At 38.1% G+C, this 17,437-nt stretch overlaps 2 protein-coding genes across 12 annotated transcripts in view; one reads left to right on the forward strand and one right to left on the reverse strand.

Moving 5' to 3' along the window:
- The window catches only part of Dock7 (dedicator of cytokinesis 7), a 259,531-nt gene that overhangs the window by 135,134 nt on the left and 106,960 nt on the right, over window positions 1-17,437 (reverse strand). The window lies entirely within an intron of this gene.
- On the forward strand, window positions 3,006-12,351 carry Angptl3 (angiopoietin like 3). Its single transcript, XM_004663193.2, has 7 exons — window positions 3,006-3,549; window positions 4,585-4,695; window positions 5,991-6,099; window positions 7,358-7,471; window positions 7,846-7,941; window positions 11,021-11,287; window positions 11,765-12,351. The coding sequence occupies exons 1-7, from the start codon at window positions 3,055-3,057 to the stop codon at window positions 11,947-11,949; spliced, it is 1,377 nt and encodes a 458-aa protein (XP_004663250.2). The 5' UTR covers window positions 3,006-3,054; the 3' UTR covers window positions 11,950-12,351.

A 17,437-nucleotide genomic window follows, 5' to 3' on the forward strand; every position in this document is an offset into this window, starting at 1 on the left:
GAGTAGCAGAGTGCTTTGCCTAGCACTCTAGCATAAGACCCTGGGTTCACTCCCCAGCATGAAAGAAAGGAGGGAGGGAAAGATATACACCAGCTAGTAAAAGTCACAATTTCTTACCAAAATTCAAGAGATCAACCTGCTGAAAACTTAAATTTTAGCACAATTTCCTAATCTGCATAACCTTAATGTAAGATTTGTCTTCAATAAATATAGCATAACCATATTATTTCTGATTACAAAAATATAGCTGGTACATAATAGTAAGTAGAGCTTACTATGCAACAAGTATTCTAAGCTGATGGAAAATACTTTAAATCTACATACAACCCCAAATAAAGAAGTGGTATATTTACTGGACAGATAGATGAGGAAACATAGAAGCTAAGTAATTTGATTAAGGATGACAACACTGGAGAACAGCAGAGCTCAGATTCCAATGCAAGATGTCTTGATCCCGAAACATTCTCTTAACCACTATGGTTAACCATAATTTCTACAATAACCAGTACAGCCAACCCTTTAATACTAAAGCACTAATCATTGCGGTCAGGTTCGCATTGCTAACCAAGAGCAGCTTTGGGGGAAAAAAGGATTTATCTTGACTTACAGACTCAAGGGGGAGCTCCACAATGGCAGGGGGAAAATGAGCATAGGGTGGACATCACTCCCTGGATAACATAAGGGGGACAACAGAAACAGGAGAGCGTAGCAAACACTGGCATGGGGAAACTGGCTATAACACCCTTAAGGGTACCCCAAACAATACACCACCTTCAGGAGGCTTTAATTCCCAATTGTCATCAGCTGGGGAACCTAGCATCCAGAACACCTAAGTTTATGGGGGACACCTGAATCAAACCACCACATCACCAAAATGAAGAGCTATCATCTTATGCCAAGAACAACCTTTTTTACAAATACAATTTTTATTCTTACTTATTGATTTAAGAAAGAGCAGCAGATAGAGAACGAGAGAAGAATGGATACACCAGGGCCTCTAGCCACTGCAAATGAACTCCAGATGCATGCACCACCTTGTGCATCTGGCTTATGTGAGTACTAGGAAAACTGAACCTAGATCTTTGGGCTTCGCAGGGAAGCACCTTAACTGCTAAGCCATCCCTCCAGTCTCAACTATAATTTTAGAAATAGTCCACTTTGTTAAAAAAAATGTGCTTGATAACTTACTTAAAATCTATCACATTGATATTTTTGTCAAAAAGCTATTAACATAGCTGGGCGTGGTGGCACACGCCTTTAATCCCAGCACTCGGGAGGCAGAGGTAGGAGGATCTCCTTGAGTTCAAGGCCACCCTGAGAATACAGAGTGAATTCCAGGTCAGCCTGGACCAGAGTGAGACCCTACCTCGAAAAACAACAACAAAACAAACAAACAAACAAAGCTATTAACATGACCTGAGCATGGTAGCACACACCTATAATTCCAGCACTCAGGAAGCTATAGTAGGAGAAATGACACAAGTTTGAGGTCCGTATGGGCTACAAAAAAGACCTCACCTAAAAATAAAACAAGGGTATGAATTATAATCCCTGCATCTTTATGTATGAGTAAACTGATATGTGGGAAGGCTAATGTCTAAAGCCAGCACTGGCTTTTGAACCCAGACATCAGTCTGACTCAAGAACCCACACTCTTAGCAATGCTACCACATTAACAGTCTCAAATGTTGTTCATATTAATAATGAATAAGGATAACACTTTGAAGAGCAAGGCTGGAGAGATGGCTTAGTGGTTAAGGTGCATGCCTGTGAAGCCTAAGGACCCAGGTTCAATTCTCCAGGTCCCATGTAAGCCAGATGCACATGGTGGCACATGTGTCTGTAGTTCATTTACAGTGGTTGGAGGCCCTGGTGCGTCCATTCTCTTTCTCTCTGTGTCTGTCGCTCTCAAATAAATAAGTAAAAATTTTAAAAAAAGGATAACACTTTGAAATGTAAGTGCTATTTTTCCTTTTGTTTTTTTGCAAGGCAGGGTCTCACTCTAGCCCTGGCTGACCTGGAATTCACTATATGGTCTCAGGGTGACCTTGAACTCATGGCCATCCACATACTTCTGCCTCCTGAGTGCTGGAATGAAAGACATGCACCACCATGCCCGGCCTAGTTTTCCTTTTAACCTGAATTTAGCACATGGGATTTTTAGATATACTATTTACATCTTGATTTTGTTAAATTTATGGCAATAAAATTGTTACTTAGCTCACACACTTCAGAAAAACGTGTGATGGGCATTTTTTTTCCCTGTCACCAGAAAAATTAAGAGTGAATTCTGGTTTCTCTTAGATGACCACTTGTCCAGTGTTACTTCTGTGGGCTCATGGAAAAGAACCCACAACCTCTAAATACAGAACATAACGAAGAGGCGGGGCGGGGGGGGACCTTCACTGGCTTATTATGTTTGAGATTTTGTGATAACTAAGGAATGGATAAGACATGTGTGAAGTATACAGACTGATGAGTAAGCAAAGCAATAAATAAACAGGATCACATCATCACATGTCCGCTCACACTGACTGCGACTGAGACCCCGCCCAGCACTAAGAACCACAGCACCTCCTGAAGCAGTGCTGAAAGACCTGAGAAAAGACTGAGGGGATGGGTGATTTTACAGAAGAACTAAACTATAATTTGGGAAAAGCTAATAGTTAAGTCATTAATTTTTCCTCCACTTTAATGATAAATTTACCCATTAAAATTAGGTTTTGATTTATAAATCACATAGAATTGTAAAATATTAAAGTGAACATTTAACATTGAAGGTAGTTTAAATACTGCTAAGTTGATTAATGAAATAATTTTAATTACCTCCTAAGTTAGTTGTTCATTTTCTCGGTTTCATTTCACATTGATCTAATTCAGTGTGGAGGAAGGTTACATTCGTGCAAGTTAACACAGCTTAATGGTTAACCACATTCACTGACAACCTGGTGGTTTATGTGCAAATAGTGGCATATATACAGAGTTAAGAAGTTTAGTTTCCTTGGGGTAGAAAAATAGTTCCAAATTGCTTTGCATTGAATAATTAGGACAAAAATGTGCACAATTAAGCTCTTTCTTTTTATCATTCCTCTAGTTATTTCTTCCAGAATTGAACAACAGAATTCATCATTTGATTCTATATCTTCAGAGCCCAAATCAAGATTTGCAATGTTAGATGATGTAAAAATTTTAGCCAATGGCCTCCTTCAGCTCGGACATGGTCTTAAAGACTTCGTTCATAAGACTAAGGGCCAAATTAATGACATATTTCAAAAACTCAACATATTTGACCAGTCCTTCTACGATCTGTCTCTTCAAACCAACGAGATCCGAGAAGAGGAGCAGGAACTAAGAAGAGCCACATCCAAACTACAAGTCAGAAATGCAGAGGTGAGGAATATGTCACTTGAGCTCAGCTCCAAGCTTGATGGCTTGCTAGAAGAAAAAAGTATACTGCAGCGAAAAGTCAGACATCTGGAAGAGCAATTAACTAATTTAATTCAAAATCAACCTGGAATTCAGGAACATGCAGAAGTAACTTCACTTAAAGTAAGTAGAAACCAGAGGATTGGTGATTACATTTTCATTGCAGATTTTTAAAGTATATTTTTGCCTATTATCATTATTTATTTGTTTGAGGTCCTGGGGACTGAACCTTGTGTTCTGCCACAGCCAAAAAGAGTATTTTTAATACTATTTTCAATACTGTATCGCCTTGCTGAAAAATACTTAATTTTTCCTGAGAAAAGTAACCCCTAGGAAATAAATTTTCCCATTATAATTTCAAGTTGGTTTTTATTTCCCTGACATTATACATGAAAATAGCTAAATCTTATACTTGGTATGAAAATGACTGGTCAGTTAGGCAGTAAACCTTATGATATTATATTACTACTGATTATAGGAAGTAAGAAAAAAAGTTTAAAAAAATTTAAATTTAAAACTATTCTTCCATGTTGAAAAGTAGATAAACGAAATACTGTAAATGTAATAGCTTAATTTCTATTCAAACACTTTTTTAACCAAAACAAAATTCAGAAAATAAAATTTCAGAAGTGGCTTATTTTTTCTTTTGTAGGTTTCTCAAAGTAGGGCCTTACTGTAGCCCAGGCTGACCTGGAATTGACTATTTAGTCTCAGGGTGGCCTTGAACTCATGGTGATTCTCCTACCTCTGCCTCCTGAGTGCTCGGATTAAAGGTGTGTGCCACCATGCCTGGCTATAAGTGGCATTTTTAAATGTGAGAAAAAATACATATTATTTGAAAAAACCGTGTAAGGAACAATGATAGCTAATATACTACATACCTAATACACTACAGTTTGTTTTTTTGTTTGGTTTTTTGTTTTGTCAAGGTAAGGTCTCACTCTAGCCCAGGCTGACCTGGAATTCACTATGTAGTCTCAGGGTGGCCTCGAACTCACAGTGATTCTCCTACCTCTGCCTCCCGAGTGCTGGAATTAAAGGCGTGCACCACCACACTCAGCTCCTAACATACTATAGTTTTAAGTAGTAGATTATGATAGTTATAATCTTTAACAAAAAAGACAAAAGTTTTTACCCAAAACAATAATCTGTGTCTAGACTTTTGTAGAACAACAAGACAATAGCATCAAAGATCTTCTCCAGACTGTGGAAGAACAATACAAACAATTAAACCAACAGCACAGCCAGATAAAAGAAATAGAAAACCAGGTAAGCCAGTCTGCTCATGCTACTCCAATCTTGTGTTCGTTTTTATGAAAACACTGGGGCCTCCATCATTCTTGAACTTTATTTGGATTATGAGTAAAATGATCACAGCAACATGACTTAAAATGGCAGGCTCTACATTAATAGTCTGTGTGACTGAGCAAAATTAACCCTTTTGTCTCTCAGTTTCCTGACATGTCCTACAAAGAAAATAACAGAGCTTATTTTAGTAATATTGTTGTAAGAAAAAAAAAAAAAGAATTCATCAATGACTAAGTGATACTATTAAATTCTGAACAAGACCATGACTCTGTTCTGCTCCAAATCCCTGTAGTGCTTCAACCTTACTCAGAGCCATTCTTGGACCTGAGGTGACCAGGCCCTCACTGAAGGGCTTCATCTTGACTAAATGCACTCGCTGGCCCCATAGCTGCCCAGCAAGCCCCTCATCTCACACCTGCAGCCCCAGGAGCCTTTACTATGTAGTCCCCTTTGGGACTGGTACTCTCCAGGTGTCAGCACATTTCTTTAAGCTTTTAATTAAATACAAAATTCTCAATGAAGCATTCCCAGACCACTTAATCAAAATGGCAACTCAATTCCTATCTCCCAAAGCTTCTACCTCCTTTTCCTTTTTCTTAGTACCTTTATTTAGTTGTACCATACTATATATTTTAGTTATTTATTTTGCCTGTCTCTCAAATAGAACATAAGCTTCGTGTCCTGGGATTTCTTCCATTATTCTTGCTAGTGCTATAATATAGAACATTAAGTGACACGCATTAGGCACTCAGTAAATTATCTTCTGGCAGTGGCAATAGTGTATTTCACACACTTAAGTTAAGAAAACTTGCTATGATTATGCTCGACACTGTTGGAAATATTTTTAAATATTTTAGGTAAAGCTTTTACCCTTGCTCAACCTTTTCCTTTTGACTATCAGTTTTCTTTTGCCTACCTTATTCTCTGTGTTTTTTTTTTTCTTTTACTCATTAAATAATTTGCCTGACTAAATATTTCAGGAATGGGAAGTCTGTACAATCTGGAGAAAGCCCTGTTTATTCCCCTTTGAAGTTTGTGAAACTGGGGATGGAACCCAGGATTTTGCACATGCTAGGCAAATGCTTTACCATCTGGTTACATATGCAGTCCTGTCTATTGCTTTTAGCATAAAAAACAGTAGCATTATGAACTGAAAGACAAGAGTCACATAAGTTGTACTTCAGATCTCATTACCCAGACTTCCCTAATTGAATACTCAGTAGCATTTTAAAATAGATTTCTACTCTTTTTATCAGCTCAAAAGGACTGGTACTCAAGAATCCACAGAAAACTCTCTTTCTTCCAAATCAAGAGCACCAAGAACTACTCCAACTCTTCAGCTGAATGAAACAAAACATACAGAAGGTAAGATAACATGGTGGGTTTCCTTGCTGAAGCTGTTACCATCAAGTCCCCGTTCTTGGAACATAACCTCAACTAATGGAGAGTAAAGAGACATGTCTACCCAATACACTATCAATTTAAACTGGATTGTGGTTTTTTTTGTTGTTGGTTTTTTTATTGTGTTTCTTGAGGTAGGGTTTCACACTAGTCCAGGCTGACCTGGAATTCACTATGTAGTTTTAGGATGGCCTCGAATTCACCGTGATCCTCCTACCTCTGCCTCCTGAATGCTGGGATTAAAGGCGTGTGCCACCATTCCTGGCTATGATTCTGTTTTTTGTTTTTTTTTTAACCCCATAAAAGACACTTTTAAAACAATCAAATATGAATATAGAATGTATAAAATATGGAATGATTATTAATCTTCCTGGACATGATAACATTACTGTAGTTATGAAAAAGAATCACCTCACATTTACAAGATGTATGCTGATATATTCAAGGAATTACAGGTTATAGTATTTTTAATTTACTTTCAAATAGATCAAGTAAAATATATTTGTGTGTACAAAGCAAAAATGGCACAATGTTATCAATTTAAACTGAGACAGATTATGGTGATCTCTTCAAAAATTTCACTTTCCTGTTTGCTTAAAATTTTTCATACGTTAAACAAAGTTGCCAGGTGTAGTGGCGCACGCCTTGAATCTCAGCACTCAGGAGGCTGAGGTAGGAGGATCATGGTAATTTGAGGCCACCCTGAGACTACACAGTAAATTCCAGGTCAGCCTGGACTAGAGTGAAACCATACTTCGAACTAAACAAAACAAACAAAGAAACAAAAAGTTGTAGGGACCAAAGCCACTATTCCCAGCCAAACTTAAACAAAATGATACATTCTCCAAACACTGTTTATGGAATTCATACAGGAAAAAGGGCGATGTTATTAGTTTTCTCCATATATGTCCATTCCACATATATCTGGTGACTATCTGCTTATGAACCAAACAGCAAGCTAAGTTTCTGCCACTAAATATTCTTACTATGTGTAACAAAATTAGTAACAATGTATTTAGAATTCTCATTTATCACATTTCTAAATAAATGACTCTGGGGATATTATCTTATATTCTTTGCATAGTATGCTATCTAATAAAAATGTGTTAGCATAAACATTACTGAATATCTACCACGATGCTATGAAATAGCAGGTAAGATCTCAAGTTACAAAAATATTTCTATTACCCAATGTTCTAGAATAATGTTCTGTTGATTCTAGGCATCCCTGCTGATTGCTCTGCCATTTACCAGAGAGGTGAACATGCAAGCGGTGTGTATACTATCAAACCATACAACTCTCAAGTATTTAACGTCTACTGTTATACTGAATCAGGTAAAACCTGCCTACTGAGAAAATGGACAGTAACAAATCACTCATTACTTGCAAGACTAACCTACTGCTATCAACCTATGTAACATGAGTATTCATAGAAATATAGCTCTTACATGTCTTGGTGTATTTGTCAATATTCTCCATTCCTACTATAAAATGACCTTGGCATGTAAGTTTATCAAGGAAAACTGTATTATTTGTCCTCCACTTAACTGTTTGGGACCATAAAAATCATAAAGCATATGATAATAAACTTAACCATATATTACCGCATTAATACCTCACAAAGTTACCAATTAAATCCAAACTCAAAAAAAAGGTGGTTTTTGTTTTACATCTGTCAACATAAATCTACTAAAAATACCTAATTTCAGGTAGCACATGGACATTAATTCAACACCGAAAAGATGGATCTCTGAACTTCAATGAGACGTGGGAGAACTACAGAAATGGTTTTGGGCAGCTTGATGGTAAGGTGATTTCATTCAGTCATGTATTTCTTGTTAATTTGGAAATGCTAGGCAGGTGTGTCAATGCATTCCTGTGAGCCCAGCACCTGCTGAGGTAAGAGAATTGCAGCTTCCAGGTTGGTCTGGTTTACATAGTGAGGCCCTTTAATTAATTAATTTAAAAAAGATCAATTAACCAACAATTATAGACTGGGCACTGAAAATGTGAACACAGAACAAAAAAAAAAATCATACCAGTGTTCATAAAACTGGTTGACAAATATGTATATATGCATGAGCAATTACATTTATTATTCTTTTAGTTCTACTCATCACAATTACATGATTGTTCTTAATTATACTTATTCAATTTAATTCAATAACTTATAATATGGGATTTAACTGGGTAATACACAGGAGCTGCAGTGTTCACCATACTTAGCATTAGTTACCATATTTTCTTTTTTTTTTTTTGGTTTTACGAGGTAGAGTTTCGCTCTAGTCCAGGCTGACCTGGAAATCACTATGTAGTCTCAGGGTACCCTCGAACTCATGGTGATCCTCCTACCTCAGCCTCCCGAGTGCTGGGATTAAAGGCGTGCGCCACCACGCCCGGCTCAGTTACCATATTTTCTTGACTGTATTCACTTATTAACATCTTAACCACAAACTAATAGAGTTAAAAGGGAGCTGGAGGCATACCTCAGATGTAGCATGCTTGCCTAACATGACCCTGGAACTGATCATCAGTACCACAAGGAAAGTAATAGTAATAGTAATAAAAGTTAGAAAGGATAATGATATACAGTATAATTTTTAAAATTCGAATTATATAGATATTGCAAATGTATTCTACATAATGTGTATTTCTAATTTATTTTATTTTTTAAGGTAGGGTCTCACTCTGGCCCAGGCTGACCTGAAATTCACTATGTAGTCTCAGGGTGGCCTCGAAGTCATGGCGGTCTTCCTACATCTGCCGTCCGAGAGCTGGGATTAAAGGCATGTGCCACCACGCCCAGCTCTAATTTTTTTTAATTTACTTGTCAGCAAAAAGAGAGAGAGAAAGTAGGAGAGAATATGAATATGGGGCACCAGGGCCTTTTGTCCCTGTAAATGAAGTCCAGATGCATGTGCCACTTTGCATTTGGGCTTTATATGAGTGCTGGAAAAATCAATCCCAGGATGGTAGGTTTTGCAAGCAAGCATTTTTAACCACTGAAAGAACTCCCAGCTCAGAATGTGTAATTTATATGATGTAGTTAGTTCAAATTATATTTTCTTCACAATACAAATAATACAAAGTAAACAAAAGACCAATAAAATAACATATTCCTCGAAATCCAAAAAGCACATTACAGAAATTTATGAATGTATAAGGATTCACTTATGAAGTAGAAAATGTCATTATTACACCAAAAAATTTAACACTCAATAGTATTTGCCTTTTTATTTTTTATTTTTGGTTTTTTGAGGTAGTGTCTCACTCTAGCTCAGGCTAACCTGGAATTCGCTATGTAGCCTCAGGGTGGCCTCGAACTTGAATTAAAGGCGTGTGCCACCACACCCAGCGTATTTGCCTAGTTTTTAAAATTCTGTGGTCAAAGTACCAGTTACATCATGAGTTGGTCTACTCAGGGATGCTCTGTTGCTCTAGGTCTTCTAATGGTGAAAATAAAAGATTGACCATCCAGCACACTCATCTATTTCTAATGAAAACTAAGCCATCTATCTGTACTTCCATTTAAAATCCTATGTGACACTTCCCACTAACTCAATGGCAATAAAGAAATATTTATTTTTGTCATTAAATGCCTTAGTAAAGACTGTGGTAAAGAGTGATCCACTGATAATCATACTGTTTTTAATTCTATTTTTTAATAATAAAGAAAAGTTACTAAGAAAATCCAAATCTAGTGTTTTTTTCTAAGTGATGACTTTTCTTTCCATGAAGAAAACATAATTATCAAGAAACTACCAAGAGCTCCCTTCATTTTTGAGAAAAATGTCATCACGACTACAGAAAATATTCTTTACTGTTATAGGGAGTTAATATGGCTAATAATAAAGGTGGTTTACACTTAGGATTTATAAAGGAGTTACTACTCTACCAGTGACCATGTCTAAAAGATCTGTTATTATCTAATGTATCATATACAAAACATCTTGTAATATTCATTTTATTTTTTGCAGCAAAGTTAGAAATCTACTAAAACAAGGTTTCAATATAAACTTAAGCATAGGCTGAACATGAATTGCACCTAAGAAATGTGTTGAGGATGAAACTCAGAGGGAACACACTTGCCTAGCATGGCCCTGGGGTCAATCCCCAGAAAGTGAGGGTGGGGGGAGGGACCGACAGGAAAGAAAAGAAAGAAAACAAAGTGATTAAAAAGAAGGAAGAGGCAGGTGCACACACCCAGACATGGGCTTCTCAAGAGAGTATATTAATATACACTTTAGAAATTATTTTTAGCTATTGAGACAGGATCTCAAGTAGTCCAGGCTGGCCTCCAACTCATCATATAGTTAAGGATGATTTTGAACTCCTTATCCTTCTGTCTCTACCTCTCAAGTGTTGAGATTTAGGGATATATCATACACCCAACAAAATGAGTATGTTAAAAGACTAAATGTGGGCTGGAGAGATGGCTTAGTGGTTAAGTGCTTTCTTGTGAAGCCTAAGGGCCCCGGTTTGAGGCTCAATTCCCCAGGACCCATGTTAGCCAGATGCACAAGGGGGAGCATGCGTCTGGAGTTTGTTTGCAGTGTCTGGAAGCCCTGATGCGCCCGTTCTCTCTCCCTCTCTCTCTCTCTCTCTCTCTCTTTCTCCCTCTCTCTTGCTCTCACTCTCAAATAAATAAAAATAAAGCAAAACAAAAAACAAATTAAAAAACAACAAACACTAAACTAACCAGGATTCAAGACTAAGAAAACTCACTGACTGTCTGTAATCACAGCCCAGGGAAAGAAGTGTAAGGCAGGAGGATCTTGAGGTTAAGGCCAGCCTAGGATAGATAAATAGTGAGACCCAATCTAAAAAGTCAGGACCCAGTTTATAGGTAGTAATCCAGATGGTTTAAAAACTTTTCTTTCTTAGGAGAATTCTGGCTGGGCCTGGAGAAAATATATTCCATTGTGACACAAACCAACTACATTTTACGAATTGAATTAGAAGACTGGAAAGACAATAAGCATTATGTTGAGTACTCCTTTCACCTGGGAGATCACGAGACCAACTACACATTACGTGTGGCAGAGATTGCTGGCAATGTCCCCATGGCTCTCTTGGAACACCAAGAGTTGATGTTTTCCACATGGGATCACAGGGCAAAGGGGCACCTTGACTGTCCAGAAAGTCATTCAGGTACTTGTCTTCTCTTATCTTCTCATCTCAAAGTATTTTCCCACAGCTCTGGCTATTCTGTAGTCAACTCTTTAAAATCGCAGACAAGCATTTCTTCCAAAGATAAAACTTGTTCACTGTTGTTTTAAAGAAATGTTAACTGCAGTTCCATTAAGTATATTACCTCAGATTCTATATTTTTGGTGGTATACATGAGTTTGGCAGAAAAATTAATATTGGGATATGTGCACCTTATGTTTACAGAAAAAGATGTATTTGTGAAGCCAGGCATGGTGGCGCATGCCTTTAATCCCAGCACTTGGGAGGCAGAGGTAAGAGGATTGCCGTGAGTTTGAGGCCACCCTGAGACTACATAGTGAATTCCAGGTCCAGAATGAGACCCTATTTCAACCCCCCCGCAAAAAAGGTATATTTGTGGTAAAAGATAATAGCAGCCATGTCTAAGGCATGTATCCATTGTGTATCTATCTTCTTTAGGAGGCTGGTGGTGGCACGGTGGATGTGGAGAAAACAACCTAAATGGCAAATATAATAAACCAAGGGCAAAATCTAAGTCAGAGAAGAGAAGAGGAATATATTGGAGATCTCAAAATGGAAAGTTACAGTCTATCAAATCATCCAAAATGTTCATCCAGCCAAGAGACTTAAAAAGCTTTGAATGAATTGAAGGAAATTAAAACAAAAATCTACCTAATAAATTAACATTAAACCATCCCAAATTACTATAGTTTGATAATCTGGTATTACATCCTTAATTTAATAAGGCTAAAGAAATAAAATTTTAATTAATTTTTAAAAATTATTTCTCTGTGTGTTGTAGGCACACCAGGATCTCTTGTCATTGCAAACAAATACCTGTCTTACTTTACATGGGTGGCTAAGGGATTGGAACCAAGCCAGAAGTCTTTTCAAGCACCTACCTTTAATTGCTAAGCCATCTCCATGACCTGAATTTTTAATTAATTTCAAAGTCACTATTAACTTATGACAACATCAACGCCACCATTTACCTTACTCAAAAAAAAAAAAAAATCTATTAGAGTATTTCTTCATAAATTTTGTAACATAGGAGCCAACTGTGAGTGGTCACCATCTAAATCATAACTACAAGTACCTTGTAAATAATTTTAAAATAAAAAAACTTACAGAACAGTTTTCTGGTTAAAATTCAAGAAGGGTGGTATTTTTACAGTTCCTGAATGTGGTTTCAAAGTTAAATCAGCTTAGAGTATATGCAAAATCTATAACAGTAGTTTTTTAACTGACACCTTATTTTGCTACAAAATAACTACAAGTAAATGTTTTATTTGTTTTAATGAAGCCAAATAAAGCAGGATGGCGTGCTGCATTAAAACAGAGTGAACAGGACTGGAGAAATGGCTTAGAGGTTAGGCGCTTGCCTGTGAAGCCTAAGGACTCCGGTTTGAGGCTCGATTCCCCAGTACCCACATAAGCAAGATGCACAAGGGATGCATGGATCTGGAGTTTGTTTGCAGTGAGCAGAGGCCCTGGTGCACCCATTCTCTCTCTCTGCCTCTTTCTCTGTCGCTCTCAAATAAATAGATAAATTAAATAAATCTTAAAAAAAAAAAAAAAAAAACCAGGGTGAACACAGGCTGGGGATTAGTTCAGGGGAGGAGCACTTGCCTAGCAAGCACAAGCTCTGAGTTTGATCCTGTTCTCACACTGCCTACTGTTACTCCCTCCTTTGATCCTATAAACTCCTCATATTTTCTATACCAAATAACATGGGGCTGAAGAGATGGCTCAGCAGTTAAGGTGCTTGCTGGCTAAGCCAAACGAACCAGGTTTGATTCCCCAGTACTCACATAAAGCCATATGCACAAGGTGGCACAAATGTCTGGAGTTTGTTTGCAGTGGCTGGAGGTCCTGGTGTGCCCATTTTCTCTCTCTGCCTATCTCTCTCTCAAATAAGTAAATAAAATATTTAACAAAAAACAAAGTTATCAACTGCTTTACTGTTTCCCCTGTCACTTTCCACCTTGTGGCCCTCTCTCTCTATTGTTTGTTTGTTTGTTTGTTTGGTTTTGGTTTTTGGTTTTTTGTGGTAGGGTTTTACTCTAGCCCAGGCTGACCTAGAATTCACTATGTAGTCTTAAGAGTGGCCTCGAAATCATGGCGATCCTTCTACCTCTTCCTCCCGAGTGCTGGGATTAAAGGCATGCCCCACCACACCTGGCTTTCTCTCTATTCTTCATACCTCTTTATATCCGCTAACATTGCTACCATACCTCTAGTCACAGAAGACTGGAACCTTGATGTTGTCTCTGGCTTTTTACTTCACATTGTATGGTAGTTTGAAGTAGGAGTCCCCCATAAACTCATGTGCTCTGAATGCTAGGTCCCCAGCTGACAGCAATTTAGGAATTATAGCCTTCTGGTGATGTGTTGTTGGAGGCAGACTTATGGGTGTTATATCCAGCTATGGCAGAGGAGATGTTCAGCCTCTGCTCATACCATGTTTTCTTTTCCCACCATGGAGTTTCCCCTTGAGTCTATAAGCCAAAATAAACAATTTTCCTCCCATCAGCTGCTTTTGGTCAGGTATTTCTGCCAGCAACGTCAAGATGACAACAGAAAACTGGTACTAGAGGAGTGGGATAGCTGCTATGAGAATCCTGATTGTGTAGATTTGGTCATTTGGAAATGATTTGTCAGATGAATGTGGAAGGATTTGAAACTTTGATCTAAAAGATGCCTTATAGTGCTCCAAGCAGAGCTTGATGGACCATTCTGGTCAGGGCTGAAAGACTTAAATGCAGAAAGGACTATGGACTGTGAGGTTTGGCTTATGAGGGACAAAGAACTTTGCCTAGATTGGGCTAGATGCAGCTTGTGTTAAAGGCTACTTGTAATCTTCCTTCGTCCTGAGAACTTATGCAGGGTTGCACTACATAGAAATAGACTGGTGTGAGCAAAAGGAGCACAGAAAAAAATAAAAATTTTAGGCTGGATACAAGCCTTTTCAGCTGCAATTGTCTGAAAGATTACAACCACTTAGAATGAGTCATCTGTTATGTACTGGGACAGCAGGAAGATGCTGGAGTGTCCTGCTTTTCAAAGTCAAGTTTATTCCCCCCAGATTAACAATATGGTAGCCCACTAGTTCTATGGAGTATAACAAATGCAAGAAAGAGAAGGTCACTGGATTTGCAACACGGATTTGTTTTTTGGAAATGACCATGAGTAATGTGAAGCAGGGTTGTTGGGAGTCCCTGTGTGAAAGCCAAATAGAGCCATGAGGATGAACCATGGGTTTCAGTGTAGACTTCAGCCAGGACTATGGGATGGCTGCCAAGGAGAGCTACAAGCTCAGCATGGAGCTTTCCTCTAGTGGTGAGCAGCACAGCTGGAGGGGCAGAAATTGGAATTCTAGAGCCTTACTGGTTAGAGATGTCAGACTTGGAGCTATGGAACCTGAAGTCTGCCGTGGTTGTTGTAGATTTTGTTCAATCTTTCCCAGTTATGCCTAATGTCATCTTTTGCAGTGGAAAAGATGAATGTTTATTCCGTGCCATTACGTCTTTTGGCTTTACAGCTAACAGTTAAGAGACCCTGGACTATAGGGATGTTTGAGTAATATAACAGGATTGATTAAAAACTATAGGGACTTTTTTTTAAAAATTTTTATTTATTTATTTATTTGAGAGCGACAGACACAGAGAGAAAGACAGATAGAGGGAGAGAGAGAGAATGGGCGCGCCAGGACTTCCAGCCTCTGCAAACGAACTCCAGACGCGTGCGCCCCCTTGTGCATCTGGCTAACGTGGGACCTGGGGAACCGAGCCTCGAACCGGGGTCCTTAGGCTTCACAGGCAAGCGCTTAACCACTAAGCCATCTCTCTAGCCCAAAAAACTATAGGGACTTTTAAAGTTGGACTGAATACATTGCATTTCACATCATGGATGGTTGTGAGTTTATGGGGTAGAATGTGATGATTTGAATTAGGTGTCCACCATAAACTCACATATTCTGAATGCTAGGTGATGGTGATTGGGGAATTGGAGCTTTGCTGGAGGAGGTTTGTTGTTGGGGACAGACTTAAGGGTGTTATAGCTAGCTTCCACTTGCCAATGTTTCAGCACACTCTCCTGCTACTATTTTCCATCTGCTGTGGCAGAGGTGATGTCTAGCCTCACTCATACCATGTTTTCCCCTGCCATGATGGAACTTTTCCCCTCAAGTCTGCAAGCCAAAATAAACAACTTTTCTTTAATTAGCTGTTTTTTATCAGGTGCTTTGTGCCAGCAACAAGAAGGTAACTACACCTTGGAAACACCCTCTTCTTGGAACATAAGTCAAATCCAGTACCATCTTCTTTTGAAATGTCTCTTAGGAGGACAAACTTTCTTCCCTTCATCCTCAATTAAGGTCTATTCTTAGCCTCCTAATTTTTTCTACCCTCACACTTCCAATAAGGAATTTAAAATCACTACATGCTATTTCTTTTAAGCTTGTCCACTAAAGAAGTACAGCTGAGGATATTATCTTATTACAGATTTTAGAGTTATAAGGCATAGTGATTTTTCATACAATAAATTTAATTTTTTTTCTTTTTTTTCAAGGTAGGGTTTTGCTCTAGCCCAAGCTGACCTGGGATTCACTCTATAGTCTCAGGGTAGCCTGGGACCTACTTCTCCTCCCTATCCACCTACCTCTGCCTCCCAAGTGCTGGGATTAAAGGTGTGTGCCACCATACCCAGGCTTTTTTAAAACCTTACTGGGATCTTACTTTAAAGTTTAGGGTCTTAACTTAAAATTGAATGTGAATTATGTTTTTGTCCCACAAATCTATCTTCATATAAAAAGCTACCCCTGAACAATCTTCTAAAAGTTGATGTTCCTACAAAGTTTATGTTCATCCTATGGACTTAATATGCCATGTAGTTACACTCTCACAGGAGCACATCCCAAGTTAAAACAACACAGGCCTAACAAACAGAACTTGAATCCCTTCAAGCTATTCAAGGGTCTCTATGATCTAGCTTAAATTTGTCTCCTTAACAACTAGTTTTTCTTTTGAAGCAGAGTCTTACCATATAGTCCAGCCTGACTTTGAACTTATAATCTTGAGATTTTTTTTTTAATTTTTTTGTTCATTATTTATTTATTTATTTGAGAGCGACAGACACAGAGAGAAAGACACATAGAGGGAGAGAGAGAGAATGGGTGCGCCAGGGCTTCCAGCCTCTGCAAACGAACTCCAGACGCGTGCGCCCCCTTGTGCATCTGGCTAATGTGGGACCTGGGGAACCGAGCCTTGAACCGGGGTCCTTAGGCTTCACAGGCAAGCGCTTAACCGCTAGGCCATCTCTCCAGCCCGAGATTTTTTTTTAACCACAATATAAACCTGCTCTTTTGTAATCAAAATGAAGTATTTTTCAACACTCCTGTAATTTTCTATTCATTTGTCTATAATGCCTCCCAACTCCTTTTCATTAGTAAGTCATATTTATACTTCAAAGTGCAGATAATCTTTCTTCTACAAATCTAGAAAATGGTGGCTCCTTCCCACTATGAAATGGCATAGTAGTAGTGTATGAACCCTTCAAATGGCAATAAGTAAACCTGGCAAATCATACTAAAAATTATGAAAATAGTAATAAAACTCCAAGAGCATTGCAGTCATCCTCCTTGATTCTAGTGATCCTCTGGGAAATATCTATCCAAAGAATTTACTCTGAGCCAGTTTGACAGAAGTATACATGTTCCTCATTTCAGGGTCACAGATTATAGTATAATGTACTTAGATGTTTTCTCATCATAAATCAGCATGTTTTCATGCTTCCATCTTTCTAATAACAACTCATGGCAGTTAGTTTACTTACCCATTAATAAAGATATAGTCAATATTTACTGAATACAAAGTTTACCCAAATATGGATTCTTACATATTTTACCTTCTGTTTCCTTGCCACTAACATTCACAGGCAGTGCACTTACGTGCACACTTCTGAATGATTTATCTAACACTGCAGTTTTGAAAAGTGAAAAGAAAGGGATCAAACAATTGGCTCTTTTAGCAAAGTCCAAAGTATTCTATGTGGGCACAAATCACCTAGGGCAAAATTACACAATTGATGTGAAATGTGCAGTTCAAGGTCAGGAAAATAGAATTAACAATTTCC

Source organism: Jaculus jaculus, chromosome 5, assembly GCF_020740685.1.
Source record: "Jaculus jaculus isolate mJacJac1 chromosome 5, mJacJac1.mat.Y.cur, whole genome shotgun sequence".
NCBI classification, from domain to species: Eukaryota; Metazoa; Chordata; class Mammalia; order Rodentia; family Dipodidae; genus Jaculus; species Jaculus jaculus.

Excerpts from the sequence above, each read along its gene's own strand:
- Angptl3 (XM_004663193.2), top strand. The coding sequence starts at position 3,055 with ATGTGCACAATTAAGCTCTTTCTTTTTATCATTCCTCTAGTTATTTCT. Across the intron at positions 4,696-5,990 it reads TAAAAGAAATAGAAAACCAG|CTCAAAAGGACTGGTACTCA; the intron begins GTAAGCCAGTCT and ends TCTTTTTATCAG. Across the intron at positions 7,942-11,020 it reads TGGTTTTGGGCAGCTTGATG|GAGAATTCTGGCTGGGCCTG; the intron begins GTAAGGTGATTT and ends TTTCTTTCTTAG.